Raw genomic sequence first — 23,421 nt, forward strand, 5'->3', positions numbered from 1 at the left:
CCACACTCACTCTAGACTCTGCGGATACTCCCCCTCTTTAATATTCCCTTCATTAATAAGCCTTCAACCAAGATCTTGGGAATTGTGCAATAAGGAGAATTCAGAGATCAGGTTGGCAGCATCGGTACGAATCCATTGAATGGCAGTGACCACCTACCCAAAATTGTCTAGCTGACTAGCTCTCGTCAAGGAAATCCTCAATCCCTCTCAACCCAGCGAATCCTCGGACGATGCGCGTTGCCCCATAGTTACCTAACTTCCCCCATAGTGCTTATTCGACCCCTTGACATCTGACGCACAATCGGTACTCATCAACCACGCTCGACGCTCGCAAATATTCAGTCACCAAATACCCGGCTATTGAAAAATTCCCTTTCCGTCAAACGCCGCGATGGAATGATGAGCTTGAGTCGGCAGGAAAGGGATCACACTCGTTGATGGGATGCGACCTGAATAGAGGAGGTCTTGCAATCTGAATGGATACGAAAACCGTAATTAAAGTCGCGTGCGAGAGGCAGTGACCATTGCAGCAGTCAGCGATCTACCGCGCCCCCCTGGACACTGAAGGGTGGAAGGAGGTGTCGTGTGTCCATCCATCCGTCATGTCGCTGGTCAACCCCACCACTATCCTGGTGGCATTGCTACTACTGTACATCTCCTCCTTCATCCTCTTCGCCTTCGTACGCGTTGCAACCGGAATCTCCATTCAACGAATCGGCTACTTTTCACTTCGCCGCATTTCCTACGCACCTCGAGACGGCGTCCAGATCGATATCAGGGGCTTGGGGCTCTCGTTACATCGCCCTTCGTTCTCCCAGCCAACCTGGGTTCGATTGCGCCTCACTGATCTCAAAGTCACCATCGATCCGAAACAGCTCAAGAATGGGAACGATGACACACACGCCAGCAATTCCTCGTTTTCGTCCGCCGCGACCTCGAAAAGTAATTCCCCGGAGATCCCGCAACATGCGACTTTTGGTGCACCGAAAACCTCGAAACGGAGCGAGACTTGGAAACAACTTACACGGTTGAAGGAGCATATTAAACGGCTACATAGCTATATACATTGGTTGGCTATGGTTGATGTACATGCCGCGAACACGACCCTGTCCTTCGTCGATGCCGGAAGTATACAAGTTGGATCTTTGACATTGGCGGTTGATACTAGGAGGAATATGGTAGAACGCGGTCGATTGTTTCGCCATAAGAAGCAACAGTCTCAAGAACCTCGGCCGGCGGAATGGATTATAAATGCCAGGAATACCTTGCTTGCGGTCGATGGACGGGAGCCAATGGAGTTGCTGGATAATTTGCAAGTCAATATCCATGGTCATCTCTATCGCGATTTGGAAGGACTTCGAGACACATCCGTTGCCGTCAAAATTGGCCGACTCCATTTTCCCTACGATGATCTGGTGACTCTTAGCCAGCGGATTTCTCGAAATCGGAAAACGCATCACCGCAGACAGGATACATTCAGCGAAACCGAGGATGAGATATCGTTCGCTGATTTCGTGGAAGAGTTGGACAAGCCTGGATCTAGAGAGGAAGCTATTGTCCAGACGGTTGCCGATTCGAAGGAATTTGTCAGTTCGATTCTGCGAGGTATTGAAGAAATCCAGGTTGCCTTGAGCTTCTTCCGTATTTCAAGGTCGTTCCAACCATCTTTGAAAGAGCAGAAAGAGATACAGCTAAACTTGGTCACTCATGAAATCGGTATTGACCTTCATCGTATGGACCCCAACTCTCCAGCTCATCGCATGTACTTCCAAAAACGTGATGTTGCCCATCAAGCTTTACTAGCCGCCATATCCTTGTCTGTGAGCATGGAAGATGGTTCTGGGGCAACAGATAGGCTTCTTTATGTACCTATGGCTACGACAACCATCAAAACCACCTTACCCTCGAAGACTGTGAGCTTCTCAGACAAACACGATGCGTCGGAGCGCAACAGCAATGTCTTGTTTGCGAACTTCGTCATTACATCCCCTTCTCTCGATATGGAGCCTCGCCATGTTTCACAAGTCCTCCGACTAGCAGAAACAAAAAACTCATCTCCTCGACGCAAGAAGCGAGATAACCACCGTATCATCTCGCGCCTGCTGCCCAAAGCCAAAATCAACTTTTCCATCCAAGAGCCTGTCGTACGTTTCGTGCTCCCCATACCTAAAGAAGCTCCAGTCGATGGTGGTGACTATAACCTTCTTGTATCATCTATCTCATCCGTGTCACTGGACATTGAATCTTTTCATTCAGCCGAAGCAGGTTTCCATTATTCACTCTCATCAACCTACCGTGTCACCTCCCACCAGCTCTACTATCAGACACCTGCCGGTCTCAAACACAACCTTCTACAAACACAAGATATGGAAGTGCGTGTCCATCTGAATGCAACACCCGAAGTCTGTGTGTTCGTGTCGGGAAGTCTTAACTCCTTCTCAGTCCATATGGTAAACCCGCAAGTCAACCGGGGCATTAAACAGGTCATTGAACAAATCCGGGCTCAAATGAGACCAGGAAATCGCATGCCAACCACAAATACGGAACAAAAGTCTTGTGTTCTACGCCGTCTTCCTCCCTGGTTGATGCGAGTTCAATTCGAGGCTAACGAATTGACATTCGAAGTTGCTGGTCCACCTCCTGGTTCATCAAAGACAAATCGCGGAGTCGCCCTCCATCTCGATTCTTGGACCGCCGACTACCGAGCTCAAAAGCTTGAGCCTACTAGATCTTCCACACGAAGAAGGACATCTAGTCATTCTTATTCAACCATTGGAGACGATCCTCCATTCCGTTTCCCACCGACCTCACCCCCTCGAAGAACCGGCAATGGCCTTGCTGATGGAAGAAGACTAGCGGTGCATATCCGAGGACTGGAGGGCTTCGTGATTGAATCCGAAGATATCATGGAGCCCGAGGCTTTCCTTTCGCTACCACGTTGTGAAGTCGCACTGAGTACGCACAGTGATCTCCAAGGTCCGATTTTCCACATAAACTCTACGATCAAGGACCTTTTCATTGAGTTCTCGTTGTACCGCATCTACTCCTTAGGAATAGCAGTGAATGTACTCGCAGAAACGTTTATGCGGTCTTCTGCCACGAAACGTTACACATCTTCATCTATGGATTTCTCAGCATCACTACCTCCGCCTCCTCGATCACTGTCGCAGCGCGCAGAACTCACTACAGTTGATGTCCGCGTGGGGCTTGTACGAGTCAAAGGCATCATGCCCAACAACCCACATCTGATGTTGCAACTATATGGTGTTGCAGCCGGCAGTCATCGTTGGTCAGCTCCTTTCCTTCGATGCCAGCTTGCTCGCTTACATGTCGCTGCACCTAAGATCCAGAACATGTGGGCTCGGATACTTTCGATGAATACTGTGAGAGTCGATTTGCGAGAGTCTAAACGCCGACATGGCGATGAATTGCGAGAAGAACGATCTATTGATGTCTCGGCAGACTGGATCCGGATTGGCGTTCCGCACCACTTGATAATGCACCAAGTATTTGATAATTTTACCGTCACTTTCAAGGCGCTCAAGACCTTGTATGAACGGTTCAAGACAAACTCGGACATAGACGTTCTTGAAAAGGTACCAGAGGGACCTAAGATAGTTCCGCGAATATCACTCCGCAGTCGAACGCTGGCATTTCAACTAGAAGACGACGCGTTTGAGTGGAAGCTTGGTTGCATATATCGTGTGGGACTTGTGGAGCAGCGCCATCGTATCGCTCGAGAGGAGGCGTTCAGATTGAAGACTCAGAAAATTTGGGAAGCCGAAAATAGACGAGCTTCGTCGCGATTCCGTACGCATTCTGCACACCCAGAGTCTCGTCTAGGACGAAGAAGTGATGATCGAAGACGAAGTGCAAGTATCGGCCCACGGGAATCTAGGCGGTCATTCGACGACGAGCCCGACAAATATGGCCGTGCTCGCTACAAGACCGATGGGGCTGCACACATCTCGTCTTTCGCAAAAGTGTCGGAGAAGGAAGCCTGGATTCGCTTGCAGGAGTATAATGCCCGAATATGGAAGTCAAAAATCGATGCCGCTATGCAATTCCAGTCCAAATCTATTAGTGAATTGCGAAATGTTTTTGCTGGTGCCGATTCACCGCCAGAGGATATTGAGGATGACGAACCCATTCTCGCTATTCCCAATCGTCCTGCACTGATGGCTGCACTGATTAGTGATGTGCATCTAGTCGTTGATAAACCATCTTTCCCAGTGCATGAATACTCACGATTTCTGTACAGAATCGGTAAAGGCATGCCTGTCGATATGAAATTCTCTCTTTTGATACCTATGAGCATTCATCTCGACATGGGTGAGGCAAGAGTTACACTTCGTGATTATCCTTTGGACTTGCTTCATATTCCTGCGCTACGTCCCGGCCAGTCTCCGCGAGTACCAAGTTGGTCTCTACAGACAGATTTCGTCATTGCAGAAGAATTCCGCAATCGCGAATCGACACGAGACGTTCGGGTCTGCGTCGTGCCTCCGAGCAAACTTGCGGACGGCCAAATGACTGATGGCTTCTATATCACTGTGCGGCGGACCATCGCTCCAGTCAAGACATACTCCGAGCCAACATTTGATATCAATACAAGCCTCCCAACAAGCATTACTTGGTGCATGTCCTATCAGCCTGTTATACAGGATATGATGAAGATTATCGAAGGATTCACAAAGCCTGAAATCGATCCATCAGAGCGTGTCGGTTTCTGGGACAAGATCAGGTTGAGCTTCCACTCTCGAATCAAAGTACGATGGAAAGGTGACGGTGACGTCCATCTACGCCTGAAAGGATCTCGTGATCCGTACATAATAACAGGATTTGGAGCTGGTTTCGTGATGTGTTGGCGAAAAGACGTCCAGTGGAACATCCACCCTAATGATGACCCTAAAGAGTTCATGACCGTTACGAGCGGGGAGTACGTGCTTGCAGTGCCGGATTACAGCCATGAGGCACGCTATTCGTATGAATATTCACTAGAAAACACCAGAAGCCAACCTCCCAGTGGTCAGGCAAAGAATGCTGCACATTTCAAGAAAGTGATGATGAAACTGTCGGGTAGTGTCAAGTGGATCGCGGGATTGGTGTTTGAGCGTAATACTGATACTGGTCGGTCCTTCGAGTTCAAGTCCCATTACGATGTGGTTCTACGTAACCCACTTTATATCGACGAGTCACAGAGAAAGGTATTTCTTGCACTATCCACCTGTTTCATGAATAGATTAACTAATATTTAATAGAACTACGACGCCTATCGTGGCTTCCGAAGCAATTACATCCATCTCTCCGTCTCAATTTTGGCTCCTAATAGTACGGAACAGACGACACCAAACTATAACACGGTCCACCTCACTCCACGCCTCTTTACTCATTTCTTCAACTGGTGGTCTCTGTTTTCCGGAGTCATGTCTCTTCCTGTCCGACAGGGTCCTCTTTGGCCTGGTATTACTAAGACCAGCAAGAAATTTGGTCGTCATTTGGCTACTGTCAAGTATAAGTTGCTACTTTCACCTCTCTTTACTTCGCATATATACAAGCACAAAGACCCGGAAGAGTATGGAGAGGACGTCGTCACTGCAACTGGCATCAAGGTTCGGCTTGCTAATTTCAAATTGGACCTCCATCAAAGACGTGAGCGTGTACAAGCTCCGATCAAAGGTCGTCTCAAACAAATGAAATCAAGTGCTATGCGTATCAATCGCGCCGAACTGGATTTTGAGGCAGCCGACTTTAGGGCTGTCTCCGCCAGTATTGAAGGGACCACTCTGGATGAGGTTCTGGAAGACCCCGACAACATTGTCGAGTCACTCCAACAACCCCTTCCTGCGGTTGATGTTTCTCGCTTCGATATCCCAGACCATGACTATACCTGGATTGATATGGATGATTTTGTGGAATTGGACTGGATACTCCCTCAAGAGTCTAATCCCAAGACTAAGATCTTGCCTCTTGCATATACCCCTCGATTTACTTACTTTCGACAAACTGACCATGGAGATTCGTCAGTCACTGAGAATGTAGTCAGTCAATTTGGTGATGAGCCGACGCATGAATGTGTTATGTCTCAAGGCAACGACCCGTGGCAAGTGCAAATGGACCTTATCAAGGGTCGTCTAGCAACTCTTGATATACAAGCAAAAAACCATGAGCAGCAACTCAATGAGCATGAGCTTCAGCTCGCTAACGCAGGGGAAGAGAACCAGGAATTGAAAGTCAAACATGAGCTGTTAGTTCGGCAAGCTGAGGCTTTGGTAAGACGGCGCAAGTTCCTGAATGCAGGACTGCGACGTCTTGAGAAGCTTGTTCATGGGCAAGAGTCTCTGGATGGCGATGATGACGGAGGCAGTGAATCTTCATCTAGAACTGATAGTGGATCCGACAGCGACAAGGATGCTCCTGAATTGGAAACGAAGTATGAAGCCCCAGACATCGAATCAGCCAGTGATTTTAACAACCGCTTTACAATCCATAATCCACAAGTCAAGTGGAACAATTCCCTGCGAGATATTATGGTCAGGTATGGCCATCAAGTCAGCCAAAGACGGGGATTCGTTTACTACATGTCGCAACAAGCAGTCAAATTTATTTCGGATATTGTGGCGGAGCAAAATAAGAACAGTCGCCGACGAAAGGGCTTCTTTGATGAGTCACCAACTCGCGACGAGGACGGAGACAAAGAGGACGACGATAGCCTCCAGGACCGTATTGAACAACTGCTACACGATGCCAAGAGATTTGTGAACGCGGATGATCCTTCAGCTACACCAGCATCGACTGCTGAGCGCTCTCGTTCACGCTCGGCTGACTTTAGTGAGTATATTTCATCAGAATTCACTACACAACAGAGTTATCATCTCCGTCTTATTGCACCTCAGATCCAATTGCAAAGTGACAAGAATACACGCTCTGTCACATTGGTGACGGCGAAAGGAATGACTCTCAAAGTGCTATCAATCATGGACAAGCGTCGCGTTAGCGATGATGTTAGCGGATTAGTCCAGCGCCGGTTCTCCTTGAATATGGACGGCGCCCAGTTCTTCGTTGCGACGCAGAAGAATCTCAAAGCCCATTTGCAGTTCTACGCGGGCAACAAATATGGCAATGCACCCGGTTCAGCTTGGCCGCCGTGGCTCACTTTGGAAGCCATGTTTGACTTTGAGCTTCTTCCTTTCGGCTTCTCTAGGATTATTCAGCGGACTTCGGCAAGTCTTCGATATGACAAGTACAACAACCTTCGTCTCAAATATAATGACGAAGTATCACAAAATGAGGGCAATGCTGCAGCTTTCCATGACGCTGGCGATGGACGCGTCGATCAAGTCTGGGTGGACTTTCCTAATGTCAGAGCTATCTGTGATTCCACCGAATACTATACCATATACATCATTGTTTTGGATCTGTTGCTATACAATGAACCGCTGGAAAAGGTCAGGAGTGAGAAATTGGAAAAGATCATGTTTGCCTCTGATTTTAGCGACCTGCGAGGCGCACCGGAGACTGTATTCAAACTGCAGGAGCGTATTCGTCAGCTGGAAATAATTAAAGAGTACTTTCAAGTACAAGCGCATCATCTCGACACTCAGGGATGGCAGGATAGGATCACACTTGAAAGGGACTTGGCCAATTGCGAGGAAGAATTATTCTTTATTATGAAGGCCATCACAACATCGCAGAGAAGGACCGACGAGCGGACCTTATCCCAGTCTAGTGCTTCAATGCGATACTGCCTGTCAGCTTCTGATATTGTCTGGCACTTGATGAGAGACAGGAACGAACCATTGGTGGAATTCCGGCTACGCAATGCTTCATATGAGCGAACCGACAACACAGACGGGTCAAATCGCAACTTGATTGAGATCCAACGCTTATACGCGCTGAATTTGCTGGAGAACGCTATTTATCCGCAAATGATTGTTCCGTATATGGATCACAAGAGCAGGACTGAGATGAGTGGCGATATGATGCTTCGTGTGCAATGGTACATGTTGGAAGCCGTTGCGGGTATACCGGTGTTGGATCAGTTTGAGGTCAACCTGTTCCCGCTCAAGGTGCAGCTAGAGCGAGAGTTAGGCAAGAAATTGTTTGAGTATATTTTCCCTGGTGTTGGATCCAACGCGTTTGAAAATGGCAGCTTCTCTCCATTCATGGTCAAGCACATCAAACCACTGAACGAGGAGGACGAAGGAGAGGAAGGTAAGGAAAGCAGTGTTGGAACCCCTGATTTTGTTTCCACGCCACGCAACCAGGATGATCCTTCAACTGGAGATGATCAGCAAACTCTTACAGGCGCTGGGTCCATTGAGCTGAGACTGCAGCCTACGATGACACTTCCGGACAACAGTCGCAAAGCACGTTCGAGCCGACTCAAGGTGCCGCTGACAAGAATTACTAAAGATAGAGACCACCGCTTATCACCGGCGGATAGACCAGGAGGACATGGTCTTCGACCGTCTACTCATAGCGGTATCAGCAAGAAGAAGTCTACAGAGAGTTTGCGTGCACTGACGCGAACACCCACCGAGAAGTCGATTGGAGCGGCATCTAATGCATCCGGCGGCGCGGGCGAGAGCAAGCGATTCTTGCTAGCCAAAGGCTCAAAGAAAGAACAGACTGACGATCTCACTCAAATGATGTCTCGTGCGTCCAACTACATGATTCTCGCACATGTCAAGATCAACGACGTCGTGCTTTGCCTGAGTTACAAAGGCAGAGGAGATCGCAACATTGAAGACGTACACGATTTCGTGTTCCGTCTCCCAGTCCTTGAATACCGCAACAAGACATGGTCAAATCTCGAACTTGCTCTGCGTCTGAAGAAGGATGCCATCAAAGCGTTGATCTCGCACGCACCGGCCATTCTAGGCAATAAAATTTCCCACCCGCGTCCCAGCAAACAGCAACAACAACGGCTAAGAGAGCTCGCATCCTCGGCGCAAGCGCTCCCTGCTTCCGACACCGCTCTTAACAGTGCCATCAACCTGGCCTCTGCAACGCAGAGCATGAGCAGTCGCGACTCAGCCAGCATCCATCGTAACAACCTTGTTTCAACACCCGCCTCTTCTTCTTCGAGCCATATTCACGGCCCTTCCTCATTATCACAACCTTCCAGCTCCGGAGCGGGGACTTATCCACTCGCAAAATCCATTTCGTATTCCTCTTCTAGCAATTTAAGTTTTTCCCGCGAGCCGAGCATTATGATCAATGATTCCCCAATGACGAGGGATGATAGCTCGATTGCTCCTTCATCTAAACGAGACTCGAGAGAAGAGCGACGCCCAATGACATCGCATAGCAATGGGAGCTTCTCACAGGACGATAGGTATGTTATTTTCGTATCCCATTGGGGGAAAAAAAGCAAGATTACTAACATGTCTTTGATAGTTCTCGGAGAAGTATTCGAACTTTCGGCCGCAAACTGCTTCATCGTCATACCGCCAACGATTGAGATAGTTTCCTCTCTTCTCTCCGTAGGGCCCAACGAGGCCTCTCTCTGTCTGATACAGAAACAACGACATACAGACAGAACATCAACATCTATGCCTATGCATATATCCCCTTCTTCATTTTATCAAATGCATGTCTCCTTGGCGTTTTGTTTCTTCACTTCTCCATCTATATAATTATTTATTTGTCAATGTACATTCCCTATTTGCCGATCTGACGTGTGTGACGGCCTGTTTTCAGTTCATCTTTCTTGTTTTATTTCTGAATTCCGACGTTTGGGATACCTTTTCTTCTCCTTCTTCTTCTTCTTTCATGTTATTTTGTGTCATTTTTTCTGTTTGTGCTGGAATGCGCTTTTATTGTAAGGTCTGGTTTTGTGTATTGAGTAATGCCTCGGTTTGGGCAGTTAGATGGAGTGGGATATATAGATAGGTTCTCAACATTTTTTTTTGTATGTGTACGTTTCTCTTAATGACATTGAGTCATTTCCCTGAGCGAATTCTATTAGATTTACTAGGTACGCGATATGTAAGATTAGGTGACCAGCCCTTGAAACCAATTGACCTGGGGTATTTTGTTATCTAAGGTAGGTTGAAAGATGCCATTTATCTAGATACATAAAGCTACCTAGATATACAGAAATGACAACCAAACCAGCGCAAACAGCAAACCTCAATAATCATACACAACACAACCGCGAAAGGGAATAAAAACAATATATATATATATATTCTTCATTGATCAGTCATAAGAAGCAGAATTTGAAAGTGACTCTTGCGGGGGAATATAACGTTGAACGCTGCATAGAACAATTTGAAAATGAGTAACTAACAGAAAGATACGATGACGAATAACAATCCCAAAGTCCGTTATAAAAAAAACTCCGCATATATGTTCCGTTTCACGTCGTGAGTAAGTCTAAGCCTTTCGAAGATGTAATGTAGACAAGTGGTGAAAAAAAAAGCATTCTGTAGTGGTATCGGCATGTGATATGGAGAGGAGATGTTAGACCGGCTGTTGTTTCTCGAGGTCTCGATTCGGGTCGGTATTATGGTTATTATTAGTGAGTGGGGTGGTGGTTTCGTGATCATGATGAGATGCATTTCGTTCAAGCCCGCCGGCGCCAATGGTGCCTTCTTCGGCAGTCATGACAGCCACAAAATTCTCCTCATCATCTGCAGCTCTGGTGTTGTGGTTTGCAACAACGTTGCCCACGCCGTCGTGGACAGCACCCGGCTCTTCGGTTGTAGTAGATGAGCTTGCTGGAGAAGTCTGTTTTGCGCGGGTAGTAAAAGGTAAAAAGCGAGCTTGAATCGAGTTCATGCGTGTGCGTGGTTTGGCGGTGATGTCGTCGGTAAAGGGCTCGCCGCCGTGGTTCTGTTGTACGAGGCTCCATGTTTCTCTTTCGCGACGGAGTTCGGCTCGGACCCATGGGAAGGTGATGAGAGTCCAGATACCGGCCCAGGCGAAGGGGAGCGACCAGCCGAGCTTATTTTCCAGTTAGTAACGTAATCCAATCAAATCCCAGGATGGTCCGAGATGCGTGTGTACTCACTGTATACGCGACATTAATCGGGGTGGTGAAAATAATAGCCGTAATCGCAGCAGCCGTAATCAAAGATCCGCCAGCCCAGAAACAATTCATCTCAAAAAGCATGCGCCGGAAGTAAGGACTCGACAAGTACCGTTTCCTTAGAGCATAGCGGAAGCTCTGGCCACCGCCTCCGTCCACAGCAACGATGTCTTCGACGAGCACGTATAGAGCGGTAGGCATGACGGAACCTTGCGGAGTTGAGGAGATGCGGAATGGGGCTTTGTGGCCGGTCATGCGGAGAATGTCGAGGGTGAGGTGGACGGCACCAAAGTAGAACATAACGGTGGGGAGAGGCATGGCGAGTAGGCGAACTGAATCTGAGTTAGTAAGGAAAGAGACGCAGGTTGGTAAGAAAGCATACTGTATGGGATCGTTGGGACGGTTCCGCTGCAATTGAATGTATTAGAATATGCAAGTACTGGTGTTGAGCAAGGAACAGACTTACACAATCAATTCCACGGCCAGAATCAACCAGACAATGGTAAAGTTGATTTGAAAAAAGTCAAGCTAACTCATCGATTAGTATACACCGCTCATAGATCAATCGAAACAGCACTCACCCAGGACTTGCGTGCATTGAGCGGTCTAGCTCGAGATTGACTTCTCATCAGATTGTACAATCGATAAAAGTACTCGAAAACGGAAACACCCCCCAACGCCGCCGTACTAATGGAAAAGATCAGATTCAGCGACAGACTTGTTTCATAGCGCAGCGCATAATAGAGGATGAGCGGTTGTGCGAGTGTATCGATAACGAATAGCGTCCAGAAGAAAGCAATAGAGCGTTTCCGCTGGCGCAGAGAGTATGGCAACGGGGGAGGACCGTCAGTGATCTCGACGGTGTTCTCGATAGGGTCGGCCATTGAAACGATTGAATCGAATGCGATGTATACTAGGGTAGTAAAGGTATTTGACGGACCCGAGACCGGCTTCGATTGTATTGCTAGTTTTCTGCTTTTATTCGACGAAAACTGTCTGCCGGCCCGCGGTCATGATGACAAGTGGGTGAGAAAGGATAGTAGAACGTATACTGATTATAATTGAGGGATGGTAAATGGAGGAGCTATCGAGTAGTCTCGCCCCGTCAGTTGAGTATTTGTGGTGGTCTGAGGAAAAAAAGCCCAAATCAGTCTCGGCCGTTAAAGCCGGCCCGAGTGCCAAGCCGGAATGCCATGCGATCTTGACCATGACGTCATTGCCTGAGGCTCCTTTTAGGTTGTTGAATGTGCCTTAAAAAGTCTACTATTATGGATAGATAGAATTCTAATAGATGCTTTCATATGCATTGGCCGCCTCGAGGATGTAGAGACAAGCATAATTCATAAATTTTTTCTGTAAAGCATACCATTTCAGAAAAATTTCCATGATAACAACGATAACAATTAAAAAAAAAAAGAAAAACCTCATCCGTCACATGTCAGCCGTACGAATACCAACCGGGCTGAGATGCCATTCGGAAGGCTCCGGTACAGCCCTAGGAGTCTGGAGTACTGCAGAGTCAGCCACGACAGCACATAAGTTCTACAAATGAACAGTCAGCAGTCAATAAATATTGAACTGTGTCTACCGATACCCAGGAAAAAGTGCACGAGTCTTGGAAACGGCATCGAGGTCGAAAGGAGCGCAAGAACAAGGAAGTTTCCTATTCGGTATTAGTCCGAGATGGATCGTAGCCCTAAGCCTAGGCCTGCCTTCGGGGGCGGCGGTGATGGGACAAATTGATGCAATCGTTAAATTCTCATATTTACTCAGAATGAAATGCAGGCAGAATAAACAAATGAATTCAAAAGACCCAGCTATTCAAGGTCAAATTCATCAACTGGTTATTCCGGAATATACAACTCAGGAGGTTTGTTTGTCCTTCTCCCACCATGACAGGTTCGTAGAGATTTATATTCTTTCCACCCCAGTAAAGGATGCCCTTACTAGTTACACATAGGCGTTTTCTTGTTCTAATCTTGCCGGATGTGTGAGATTCACCAATTGGAAGCCGCATAGTTCACCACTGTCTGAGGTGTATTTAAGGGCCCATTACATGGCTACTGCCGTAGTGAAAATCGCAACCAACAAAACAGGCGCCAAGATATAATGGTTGCAGTAGCCAAGTGGAGGAATACTGCGTTGAAGAAGCTTCATCTGTACATCTTCCTGAGGCAAAAAGCTGCCATTTGTGTGAGCAGTCATCCTCGATCTTCGCTCTGGATGCTCCGGGTTCTGTAGAAGATATGCGACGGGAATCCACAGATTGCTAAGAACTAAATAGGCGACATGTAGCATAGGCGGCCAGGCTATCGTCGTAAGTAATTTCACGAGCAAGGGTTGAGGAGCAGTAGCGCCGCCCGCGGCGTAGTCGCTGCTCAATACTCCATAGAATGAGAGCAAAAACGTGCTGATAATTGCAAAAAAGAGCAACAGACTGTAGAGAAGTCCGTTGTCTACCAAATCTTTGCGTAGCTTTTTGTACTTTGGAAGTTCCATGATGCGATTCCAAGAGTTAGCGCTGCTGCCGGTGACAAAAGAACCTTTTGGTTTCTTCGAGACGAAGTGAAATCGAATGATCGCAAGGATATGGGCTGTGTAGATTGTTAGCTGCGGTTTTGCTAAGCCTCCACAAAAGTAGACACCGAATACTTACTACTTGCCAGCCAGCTGTTCTCCAAATGGGCAAAGGACGAGATGCGGAACCCTGTATGGGCGGCCTGTACCAATCCATGTGTCCAAGTCAAGGCAACAAGCAAGACAGCCAAAATGACCTGAACCTGTACTATAAACGGAGAGCTCGCTGGAATAAGATTTCCCGAAGCAAAAAGTATAGGAACAGCAGCGAATCCGACCATGTAGCCGACCAAGCCGAGGATAATGGTCACTCCATTAAGAGTGATATTCCATTTCAGATGCCGCGGAATGGCTTTATTTGCATCAGAAAACAACACGGACGGCTGCTGCGAATGCCCAAGTTGCCATCTGTTCCTTTGGGCAATATGACCGTCCAATGAAGTCGGCACCAACCCAAATTGCAACGGTTCTAACACCTGAAGCGTCCGGTACCCGAGGCCCTGCAGCATCAGGGAAAGCTGCCAATCCTCAGAAAAGGAAAAAGTCGGATATCCGCCAACATCAACAATGGCTTTGCGACGGAAAACGGCACCGGACCCTGCGTCAATAGCTGCAGCCATCCGATCAAGTTCAGAATTATGGCACGTGTAGAAGTGTGTGCGGGACTGTTGCAACGGGTCTCCATCCGGCAAGTTGTAATAATATTGCCGTGTTGTGAGCAAAGCAGCCTGGGGATCATTGAGTAGATGAGGCAGCGTCGCTCGCAGAAAATCAGGTTTGGGCATGCAGTCGGCATCCAGCACCGCACAAAATTCTGGTTGAACCTCATTCCGCAACTCGAAGAGCGCATAATTGAGGTTTCCAGCTTTGGCAAAGACACGACCGGACTGCTGTCCCCGCGAATGATAAGACAGGTGAGGCCATTGGGAGCGTAGACTTGCAACAGCGTCACGCAGCGCATTCGAGGCTCCGTCGTCTAATAGGAGCACTCGGAAATGAGACATTGGATAGTCTATGGAACAAGCTGCCCGGACAGTATCCAGAACCACGTCCGTCGGCTCTCCACAACAGGGAACCAGGACATTGACTCGAGGCAGATGATCGTTACCAAGAAGTCGCAGTCTGTCCCTAGGACGAGCGTGACCTGACTTGCTTGCTGATACCGTGAGAAGCTGGTCATTAAGGGGAATACCTTGTAGTGAGTCAGTTCCCATTCAGAAATCCCACGTGTCACCCGAATTTGTTCCTGACTTACGAGCGAAGATGTACTCGACAAGAAGCATGAGCCATATCTGCCATGTCTGCTGTGGTGTAGTGACCACCAACAGCAAGCGTACAAGGAAGTAGAGATGAAATGCCCAGATAGCCGCCTGGGATGTGAAATAGAGCGCCTTTCGGTACTTTAAACTAAAGCGAATGCGATCATCTGGTGGCAGTACCCGTATGTCATACTCATGTTTCGATAGCATTGCGGGGCAATGATCAAGTAGTTGCTTGACTTATTGTGTGTTGACTTCAGGAGCACTCGTATGTTCTCACTTCCAAAAAGCTTTGCTGAATATGCTGGGGATGGAACCAAGACTGTACTCTAAAGCTCCCTCATCGTGTTCAATTTAAGATTTAGATATGACTAAATAGGTGGCATAAGGTCCACAACACTCAAACACAATATTTCACAAGGTTGTGAGCCCATACCCCTAAATCCATGGCGGTGTGCGTGTGGCTTGTCTGAGAGACGTCGTCCTGCTGGTCGATTGGCTGGCCTAGAATAGGGTTGATCCACAGTCTACCGGTAAGTTCCGGATCGGGCTAACATGAAGCTCATGATAAATTGTCTGGCCAAGAGATGCTTATTTCTGTTGCTCTGGCATCTTCACTTGTTGACAGAGAGTAGGAACGCTGATGGATGGGCTGTTGAGTGAATTTGATACTTTGATGGTGTGGATAGTTACCGAGTATGGCCGATCTGATAACCCTAATAACCCTAATAACCATGGTAATTGTCGGATTTATGGGTTTACTCCAGGCCAATCCTGAATAGTATCTTGCAAGGATGGGAAAGGAAGAATTGACTAGCGAGATTGTATGTATCTTGTCCTCTCTCTCTCTGTTTGAATACATCATGTTCCAAAGCCGGGTTTTTATAGATATCTTGGATTCTTGGTGGGATAATTTGTGAGCTATCCGGAGGGGTAAACATTGGGGGCTATATTGAGCCCTGATGTCACGGTTCCAACCTGGGAGCAGGCTCCAGGTGTAAGCGCTCCGGAACACGCCAAGGCGGTGAGGTTTGACAACACCAAAGAATCCGCCGGAGACCTTTGTCATATGAGTCATACAATGTGGGAATAGCTTCATGTTGTGCTTTGTTGATTGTTTTGTTGCTTTGTATTGCTTTGGGATCATTGTATTGTTTTGGAAACCTGCTCCGTCAGGATCAGGCCTGGGAGTAAGCCCTGCGCAGACATAAATACGGGCTTGCTCCCCTGTAGTTTAGTTTCGCTCTTCAGCTCACGTCTTGTTAGTTTTCTATGCTATACGTTTTACACTGATATCCTCGCTCCGTTACACTACGTGAGCTCTCATCATTATTCCTATCTTACTCAGTCTTACTTTTCATATCCCGTTCCCTATTTTCTTACCTACGAACACCATGGCAGACGATCATCCTATGACGCCGGTCGACATTGAAGGATTGACCGCAGGGGGCAATCAGCCCAGCGTCGCCGATCTAGTTCATGTGATACAGCAACTTCAAAATACGATTACATCGCAACAATCGGACCTCCAGGATCAACGCCAGAACTACGATATGTTAATTGAGCAACTCAACCGCGAGATGAAGAAGGTTAACGAGCGCAACGACATGCTTGCCCAACACCAAAGCTCCGCCGAAGAAATCAAATCCGCGGTCGTTGACGCTGTAAAAACTATCGTCACCCAGCCCGGTGGCATCCACGTACAACGCACCGAATCAAAAGCTGAGAAAGTTCCAAACCCTGACAAGTTCTCCGGAGATCGCCTCAAAGTCGACACATTTATTGCTCAGTTGAAGAACAAGTTCACTGCTGATGCTGATAAATTCCCTACTGAGCGACACATGTTATCCTACGCTTACGCTTTACTCGATGGAGACGCTGCGATTCGAATGACGCCGTTTATGAACACCGATAATGCTTCACATTTCACAACGATGGAGGAATTCTACAAACTTTTGGAACGATCCTTTGGCATCACGAACAAACACGAATACGCGTTGGAGAAGTTAAAACAATTGAAACAAAAGAATCAGGAATTTGTCGTCTATCTCTCTGAGTTTGAGAACCTCCTCGTGCATTGCAACTACAGCGATGAAGGGAAGAAGGATCTCTTACTCTAAGGATTATCTCGCGAACTCAAGACTTCGCTTACAGCCCAAGCAGGGCTTCCGGCTACATACCACGAATTGGTTACGTTACTATCGAAACTCGACTTCAATATCCGTCTCATGAAGTCCTTGAACAACGACGGTGGAAACCGGCCCTCCTCAGGCGGTAATGGAGGCTCCCAGCGCAATTCAGGAAGCAATTCCAACTCAGGAAGCAACGCCCAATCAGGAACACGACCCGGCCACTCGCACCATGGAGGAACCCAGCCCGCTGGTGATCCGATGGATCTAGACGCCGTAAAGCAAGCTGAACGTCAGCGCCGACGAGATCTCAATCTATGTTTCTACTACGCTGATCCGAATCACAAAACTAATGCTTGCCCGGAACTAGCCAAGAAAAACGCCATAGAATTAAAGACCGCTACAGAAACAGCACCGAAGACTGACGAATCGAAAAACTAGAAACATCTGCTTAAAATCGCGGGCAGGTGAGGCAAGAAGAATTACTCGAATGGGAACAATTATAAGACCCTAGTCTGGAACTGTGGTATTATAAAGCTTCTTAGCAATATCTAGTTTTATCCTGTACTTTAACAAACACAAATGGAACCTCTTTTGTTACAAATCCAACCATGATAGATTGCGGATCCAGTGGCTATGCTTTCATAGATGATTCTTTCGCGCGTAAACACAATTTTCAGATATTACCTTTGCACAACCCACGAGCGCTCCGGATGTTTAATGGTGAAGTCCCTGAGGACTCCATTGTCCGAGAAGTCGCTCGAATTCGCTTGAAAATCGAAAACCACTACGAAAACACTTACTGCTTCTTAACCCGACTCAGCCTGGATAATCCTCTTATCCTTGGGATCCTATAGCTCCGACAACACAACCCTGATATCGACTGGTCATTAGATCATGTCAAATTCAACTCTAGCTACTACCGAAGCAACTGCCTGCGAGGACGCCAGCCCTGTAGCGCTTATGGGTTACACCGCTCCAAACCTAAGATCTCAGAAACTCCAGATATGCTTAAATCAGAATGCAACGATCTGATTAGGCGACCCATTTCATCCCCCGCAGGCGGGGAAATATCAGCCAATCAGAACCCACGGGAAAAAACAAGCTTAAAGCGCCCGAGCGCTTCGACCAATCAGACTCCAGGAAATTCAGCCGCAGCACTCCACTACACAATCCCTATCGCATCAGGGTCCGCAACTACCACAATCGACGCCCAATCCCTAACATTAATAGATTCCTCAAGCTCAGCAGGCAATAGCCCAGCAACAATCATAGCAATAGGCTTAAGTGAACCAATGGCAACAGCTAGCACAGCCTACCAGACCCCGCTACAGATCAACTTTGTGAACGCCGCTGCTCTGCATACGATTATACGGAAAGCCAACGATGGGTTAGACCTGTGCCGAGTGACACTTCCCGACATTGAAAAGACTCTAAAGAAGTTAGAGCACAAGGAACCAGCTCCAGATCTTCATTCCCTAGTCCCCGAATGCTACCATGACCTTATTGACGTCTTTAAAGCAGAACTCTCGGAAACGCTCCCTCCGCACGGATCCTATGATCACCAGATTGAACTCAGGACGGAAAACAGCCTACAGTACACCCGCTACGACGATACAGCGCGGATGAGTTACGATTGATACAAGCCTGGCTCAAGGCGAATCTCAATAAACACTTTATTCGACCAAGCAACTCTGCCGCTGCAGCCCCGATACTGCTCGCGAGAAAACCAGGTGGCGGAGTCCGCATCTGCGTTGATTATCGGGGACTGAATGAGATCACAAGGAAGAACCGTTATCCGATTCCTCTGATCCAGGAAACCCTGCAATTATTGACACGAGCCCGTTACTTCACAAAACTCGATATTATTGCGGCCTTCAATAAGCTACGAATCGCAGCAGGGGATGAGTGGAAAACGGCATTCCGTACACGATTCAGACTCTTCGAATCCCTAGTGATGAATTTTGGCCTCACCAACGCACCGGCATCCTGGCAAAACTACATTAACGACATTCTTAAGGAGTATTTGGACGACTTCGTATGCGCCTACATGGACGATATCTTGATATTCAGCAACAGCCTTGAAGAACACAAGAAACACGTGCGACAAGTCTTGGAGAGACTTAAAGCTAATAGCCTTCAATGCGACATCAACAAATGCGAATTCCATACACAGAAAACCACGTTCTTAGGCCTTATTATCTCTACTGAAGGAATCTCTATGGATCCGTCGAAAGTTGCTACGATCCTAGAATGGCAGACACCACGCTCAGTTAAAGACGTACAAGGATTTCTAGGCTTTGCAAATTTCTACCGACGCTTTATTCATGGCTACTCTCGCATTGTTAAGAGATTGACGGATCTTACGAAGAAAGGATTAAAGTTTCTATGGACGGGGGACTGTCAGCAAGCTTTTGACGCGCTAAAAACTACATTTACAACCACTCCGATTTTGAAGATATTTGAATGGGATAAACGCTGTATTGTGGAAGTGGATGCTTCGGATTACGTCACCGGGGGGGGGGGGGTTCTCTCCCAATACGACGAGAATGGAGACCTCCGGCCTGTGGCATTCTTTTCGAAGATGCATGCTCCTGCCGAATGCAATTACGAGATCTACGATAAGGAGCTGATGGCTATTGTCAGAGCCTTCGAAGAATGGCGACCGGAATTACAAGGAAACCCACACCCGATTGAAGTTATTACAGATCACAAGAATTTAGAATACTTTACTCAGAAGAAGCTGTTGAACAGACGGCAAGCCCGTTGGGCTGAATTCCTATCTCAATTCAACTACAAATTGATTTATCGATCTGGAAAACTTGGAGGAAAACCAGACGCCTTGACACGACGAAGCCAGGATTGGCCACACGAACCAGATGACGCTCGAACAATCCATCGTGAACAAACTGTATTGCAACCCCAGCACCTGGAATGGTTATCGTTGAACGCTATTAGAGAGGAGTCCCCGGATGGAGCTATTTTTACGGGCTCGGGACCTTTATTTTTGGGATTAGAAGAAGAAGGCGGGGAGGAGAATAACTCAGAAGACTCAGCTAATCAGGACGCAGGAATCGACCCGGACCATGGAGAGATAGATGATCCGCAAGAAATTACAGACGACTAACTGAGCCTGGAAAAACTCTTTGAAATCGGATACACCGAAGACCCCTTTCCTAACGAAATCCTAGAGAAGATACGACACGGAGAACGTTACTGCAAAGATATATCATTAGGAGATTGCGAGGAACGAGATGGACAGCTTTATTACCGACACCGTCGCTACGTGCCGAACTATGAACCGCTGTTCCAACGCCTGTTGGAGATGAATCATGATCACCCGCTCGCTGGCCATCCAGGACGCGAGAAAACGTACAATATCCTCAGTCGCAAATACTATTGGCCAAATATGACGAAGACCGTGTCTCGCTACGTGAAGAATTGCCGAATCTGCCGACGAACGAAGTACAGCCGATCACCGTATCAAGGAATCCTAGAACCTCTGAATGTTCCTCAACGACCATGGAATGATATCTCAGTTGATTTTATCGTCAAACTCCCGGAATCAGATGGTTATGACTCGATTATGGTGGTAGTTGACAGGCTGACGAAGATGCGTCACTTTATTCCTTGCACTGAAGAACTCGGCGCTGAGGACGCTGCCGATCTATTTTTGAAACATATATGGAAAGTTCATGGGCTTCCACGAACGATTGTATCTGACCGAGGGCCACAATGGAGAAGCCGTTTCTGGAGAAGGTTATGTCTACAATTGAAGATACGACCGATTATCTCAACAACAGATCACGCACAAACCGATGGACAAACCGAGCGAATGAATGAGATATTGGAAGCTTACTTACGCGCCTTTTGCACCTGGCAACAAGATGACTGGTCCGCGTGGTTGCCTTTCGCTGAATTCGCTCAGAATAATCATCCTTCTGCAACTACGAGCTTGTCACCGTTCTTCGCTAATTATGGTTATCACCCGCACGTCGATCTTGAAACTATTGGAACGTCCCCGGCCCACGTTGACGAAGAGAACGCAGATGGCTTTGTTCACAGCCTTGCTCAGATACACGAGTTCCTTATCGATCATATGTCTTACGCCCAAGCGATTTATGGAGATAACGCAGACAGAAGACGGACACCGGCACCAGATTGGGGGCCGGGTGATGAGGTCTTTTTGAAAGCAGAACATCTACACCGACGACGCCCGAGCCGTAAGCTAGATAGCTTATATCGCGGTCCCTTCCCGATCAAAGCACAACTCAGCGCTTCGGTATATGAACTCGATTTACCAGCGTGGTACAAGATACACCCAATCTTCCATGTCAGCAAGCTTTTGGACTACGACGGGCACCCATTTCCGAACCAACAGGACGCCGAGGCCGCCGTCGAAGAGAACGACGAGACAGAATACGAAGTCAAGGAAATCTTGGATAGTCAGGTTCGACATGATAAACTTGAATACTTGGTTTGGTGGGATGGTTACGATATTGAGAGATCAAATTGGGAACCAGCTGAGCACCTGGAGAACGCCCAGGAGAAGATTGATCAGTTCCACGAGCGCTATCCTCTCAAGGAGAGGCCCGGGAGGCTATATCGCGTCGCAGGAGCTCGCTTAATTGAAGGGGGGGGTAGTGTCACGGATCCAACTCCGTTCCAGGCTAATACCCCAAAGAAGGCGAAAGCGGTGAGGTTTCAAGACACCAATGAATCCCCGGAGGATCTTTGTTCTATGAGTTTCACGTCCTGGGAATAGCTTCACGGAGAGCTTTGTTTATTGCTTTATTGTATGCTTTCGTTGTTAGATCTTTGTACGGATTTGCAGGCTTGCTCCGTCAGGAATCATGCCCTGGAGCAAGCCTGCGCAGGCATAAATAGAGGCCTGATCCCCATGTTAGATAGTTCTTTTCTTCAGCTCACGTCTTGTTAGTTTTCTATGCCATACGTTTTACATTGATATCCTCTCTCCGTTACACAGTAGGGCCTTAGTAAGGCTATTAATAATTATCTTCTTTATAGATACGTAGCTAAGCTCTACATGTCCTTTCTAGAATTACTCCTATAGCTAGTGGTAATAAATATCTATATAGTAAAGCTTTATTTTAAGGGTAATGTTGGTTTATCCCGGTCCTAACACCACAAGTTAGGATAGGATAGGCTAGTCCAATGCAGCCTAAGAGTGAGCTGATCAATATGATAAGATAACTTCCAATTGATAACTGATTCCCAAGAGCTATCTAGGAGGCGTACGTAGGCCGTATATAAGCCTACGCGGTGCCTTTGTAAAGGCACCTCCAACAGGTGTTTGTTTAACGTACAACAAGGGCTGAGACATGAGTCATACAGTGGAACAAGGGGTAACAAGGAATATGAGGCTATTCCCGGTTTATGAAACATACATGTCACAGTCCTTTGGAGCTCCGTAAAGCGTTGCAGAATGAGCTTTGTTCCATACCCGGAGGTGGTGAAACGTTGCAACCGCTTGGTGCTCCGGATCCATGAGATAGACGTACAAACAGGTAACAATATCCTTCTTAATAAGACTTATTATCTGCTTATTATCAATCAAATTTAAAGTCTATAGTTATAGAGCACTACAGGCTATGACAGACTCGGTTGTAGCCTTGGCTAGGTCCCGGGGCCCTAAGGGCCTCGGGGCCTCTGCCCCTAACAGTCTCGGGCATTACACAAATCCAGGCGCTCATCTCGCCCCTATACGGCGTATTCGCCAGGGGCCTTCGGGCATGCTTATAGGCCACATGCCTATAAGGAGCCCTCATAGTCTCAAGCATAAGGGCACTTCTAGCGGCCATTAGGCCGAGCTAGGGTGCCCGTACCCCTATCCAACCCCCGTATCCTCCCAGTCTCGCAGGGCTTCCCACCCCCAATGATCACTAAGCTCAGCTTCTCTAGCGGCTTGCTCCTTATCCCGGAATAGGTTGGCACTAGCTACAAATTGCAGCAGCGCCGTGGTGGCTTTGGGCTCACTAAAAAGTCGTGCCTCTGGGGCGTCCTCTGCCGCTGTAGGTAAGGGCACGCCGGCGTCAGCCAGCCCCTTATACAGTATCCTCCGGGGCCCACGTCGTCCCCGGCACTCAAAAAGAATGTGGGAAACCGTCTCTCTAAGCTCTCCGCAGGCCCTGCACTCCGGGGAGTCCCGGGCTTTGATTCGGTGCAAGTACGTGCCTATGGGGGCATGTCCTGTTTTCAACTGATAGTAACGGCTCGCTACACGTTTAGGGGCTTTGGCGGCTATCCTATCAAGTCCCCAGCCTCGTGGCATCTTATAGGCTCTTCCTCGCCTATAAGCTCCTTGTACAGCGTTCTCACGAGCCCAATTCTCCACTGCAGCTCTTCGTGCCTCGGTGCAAGCACGCCTAACGTAGGCTAAGGATAAGCCCTCAAAACC

At 47.7% G+C, this 23,421-nt stretch overlaps 6 protein-coding genes across 6 annotated transcripts; 4 read left to right on the forward strand and 2 right to left on the reverse strand.

The window, feature by feature from the left end:
• Positions 1 to 602: 602 nt before the first annotated feature.
• Positions 603 to 9,466, forward strand: EYB26_001941 (uncharacterized protein; the record flags this gene model as incomplete). The annotated part of the gene is made up of 3 exons (XM_054261249.1): positions 603 to 5,207; positions 5,262 to 9,340; positions 9,403 to 9,466. The coding sequence occupies 3 exons, from the start codon at positions 603 to 605 to the stop codon at positions 9,464 to 9,466; spliced, it is 8,748 nt and encodes a 2,915-aa protein (XP_054117224.1).
• A 1,004-nt stretch (positions 9,467 to 10,470) lies between these two features.
• On the reverse strand, positions 10,471 to 11,922 carry EYB26_001942 (uncharacterized protein; the record flags this gene model as incomplete). The annotated part of the gene is made up of 5 exons (XM_054261250.1): positions 10,471 to 10,953; positions 11,021 to 11,370; positions 11,421 to 11,446; positions 11,505 to 11,566; positions 11,620 to 11,922. 5 exons carry the CDS (start codon positions 11,920 to 11,922, stop codon positions 10,471 to 10,473), a joined length of 1,224 nt encoding a protein of 407 aa, XP_054117225.1.
• Positions 11,923 to 13,090: 1,168 nt separating this feature from the next.
• On the reverse strand, positions 13,091 to 15,084 carry EYB26_001943 (uncharacterized protein; the record flags this gene model as incomplete). The annotated part of the gene is made up of 3 exons (XM_054261251.1): positions 13,091 to 13,632; positions 13,695 to 14,807; positions 14,871 to 15,084. The coding sequence occupies 3 exons, from the start codon at positions 15,082 to 15,084 to the stop codon at positions 13,091 to 13,093; spliced, it is 1,869 nt and encodes a 622-aa protein (XP_054117226.1).
• Positions 15,085 to 16,268: 1,184 nt separating this feature from the next.
• On the forward strand, positions 16,269 to 17,444 carry EYB26_001944 (uncharacterized protein; the record flags this gene model as incomplete). The annotated part of the gene is made up of 2 exons (XM_054261252.1): positions 16,269 to 16,946; positions 17,016 to 17,444. 2 exons carry the CDS (start codon positions 16,269 to 16,271, stop codon positions 17,442 to 17,444), a joined length of 1,107 nt encoding a protein of 368 aa, XP_054117227.1.
• An 854-nt stretch (positions 17,445 to 18,298) lies between these two features.
• On the forward strand, positions 18,299 to 20,130 carry EYB26_001945 (uncharacterized protein; the record flags this gene model as incomplete). The annotated part of the gene is made up of 2 exons (XM_054261253.1): positions 18,299 to 18,514; positions 18,583 to 20,130. The coding sequence occupies 2 exons, from the start codon at positions 18,299 to 18,301 to the stop codon at positions 20,128 to 20,130; spliced, it is 1,764 nt and encodes a 587-aa protein (XP_054117228.1).
• A 198-nt stretch (positions 20,131 to 20,328) lies between these two features.
• Positions 20,329 to 21,768, forward strand: EYB26_001946 (uncharacterized protein; the record flags this gene model as incomplete). Its single annotated transcript, XM_054261254.1, has 1 exon — positions 20,329 to 21,768. The coding sequence occupies one exon, from the start codon at positions 20,329 to 20,331 to the stop codon at positions 21,766 to 21,768; it is 1,440 nt and encodes a 479-aa protein (XP_054117229.1).
• Positions 21,769 to 23,421: the final 1,653 nt, after the last annotated feature.

Source organism: Talaromyces marneffei, chromosome 1, assembly GCF_009556855.1.
Source record: "Talaromyces marneffei chromosome 1, complete sequence".
Taxonomy (NCBI): Eukaryota; Fungi; Ascomycota; class Eurotiomycetes; order Eurotiales; family Trichocomaceae; genus Talaromyces; species Talaromyces marneffei.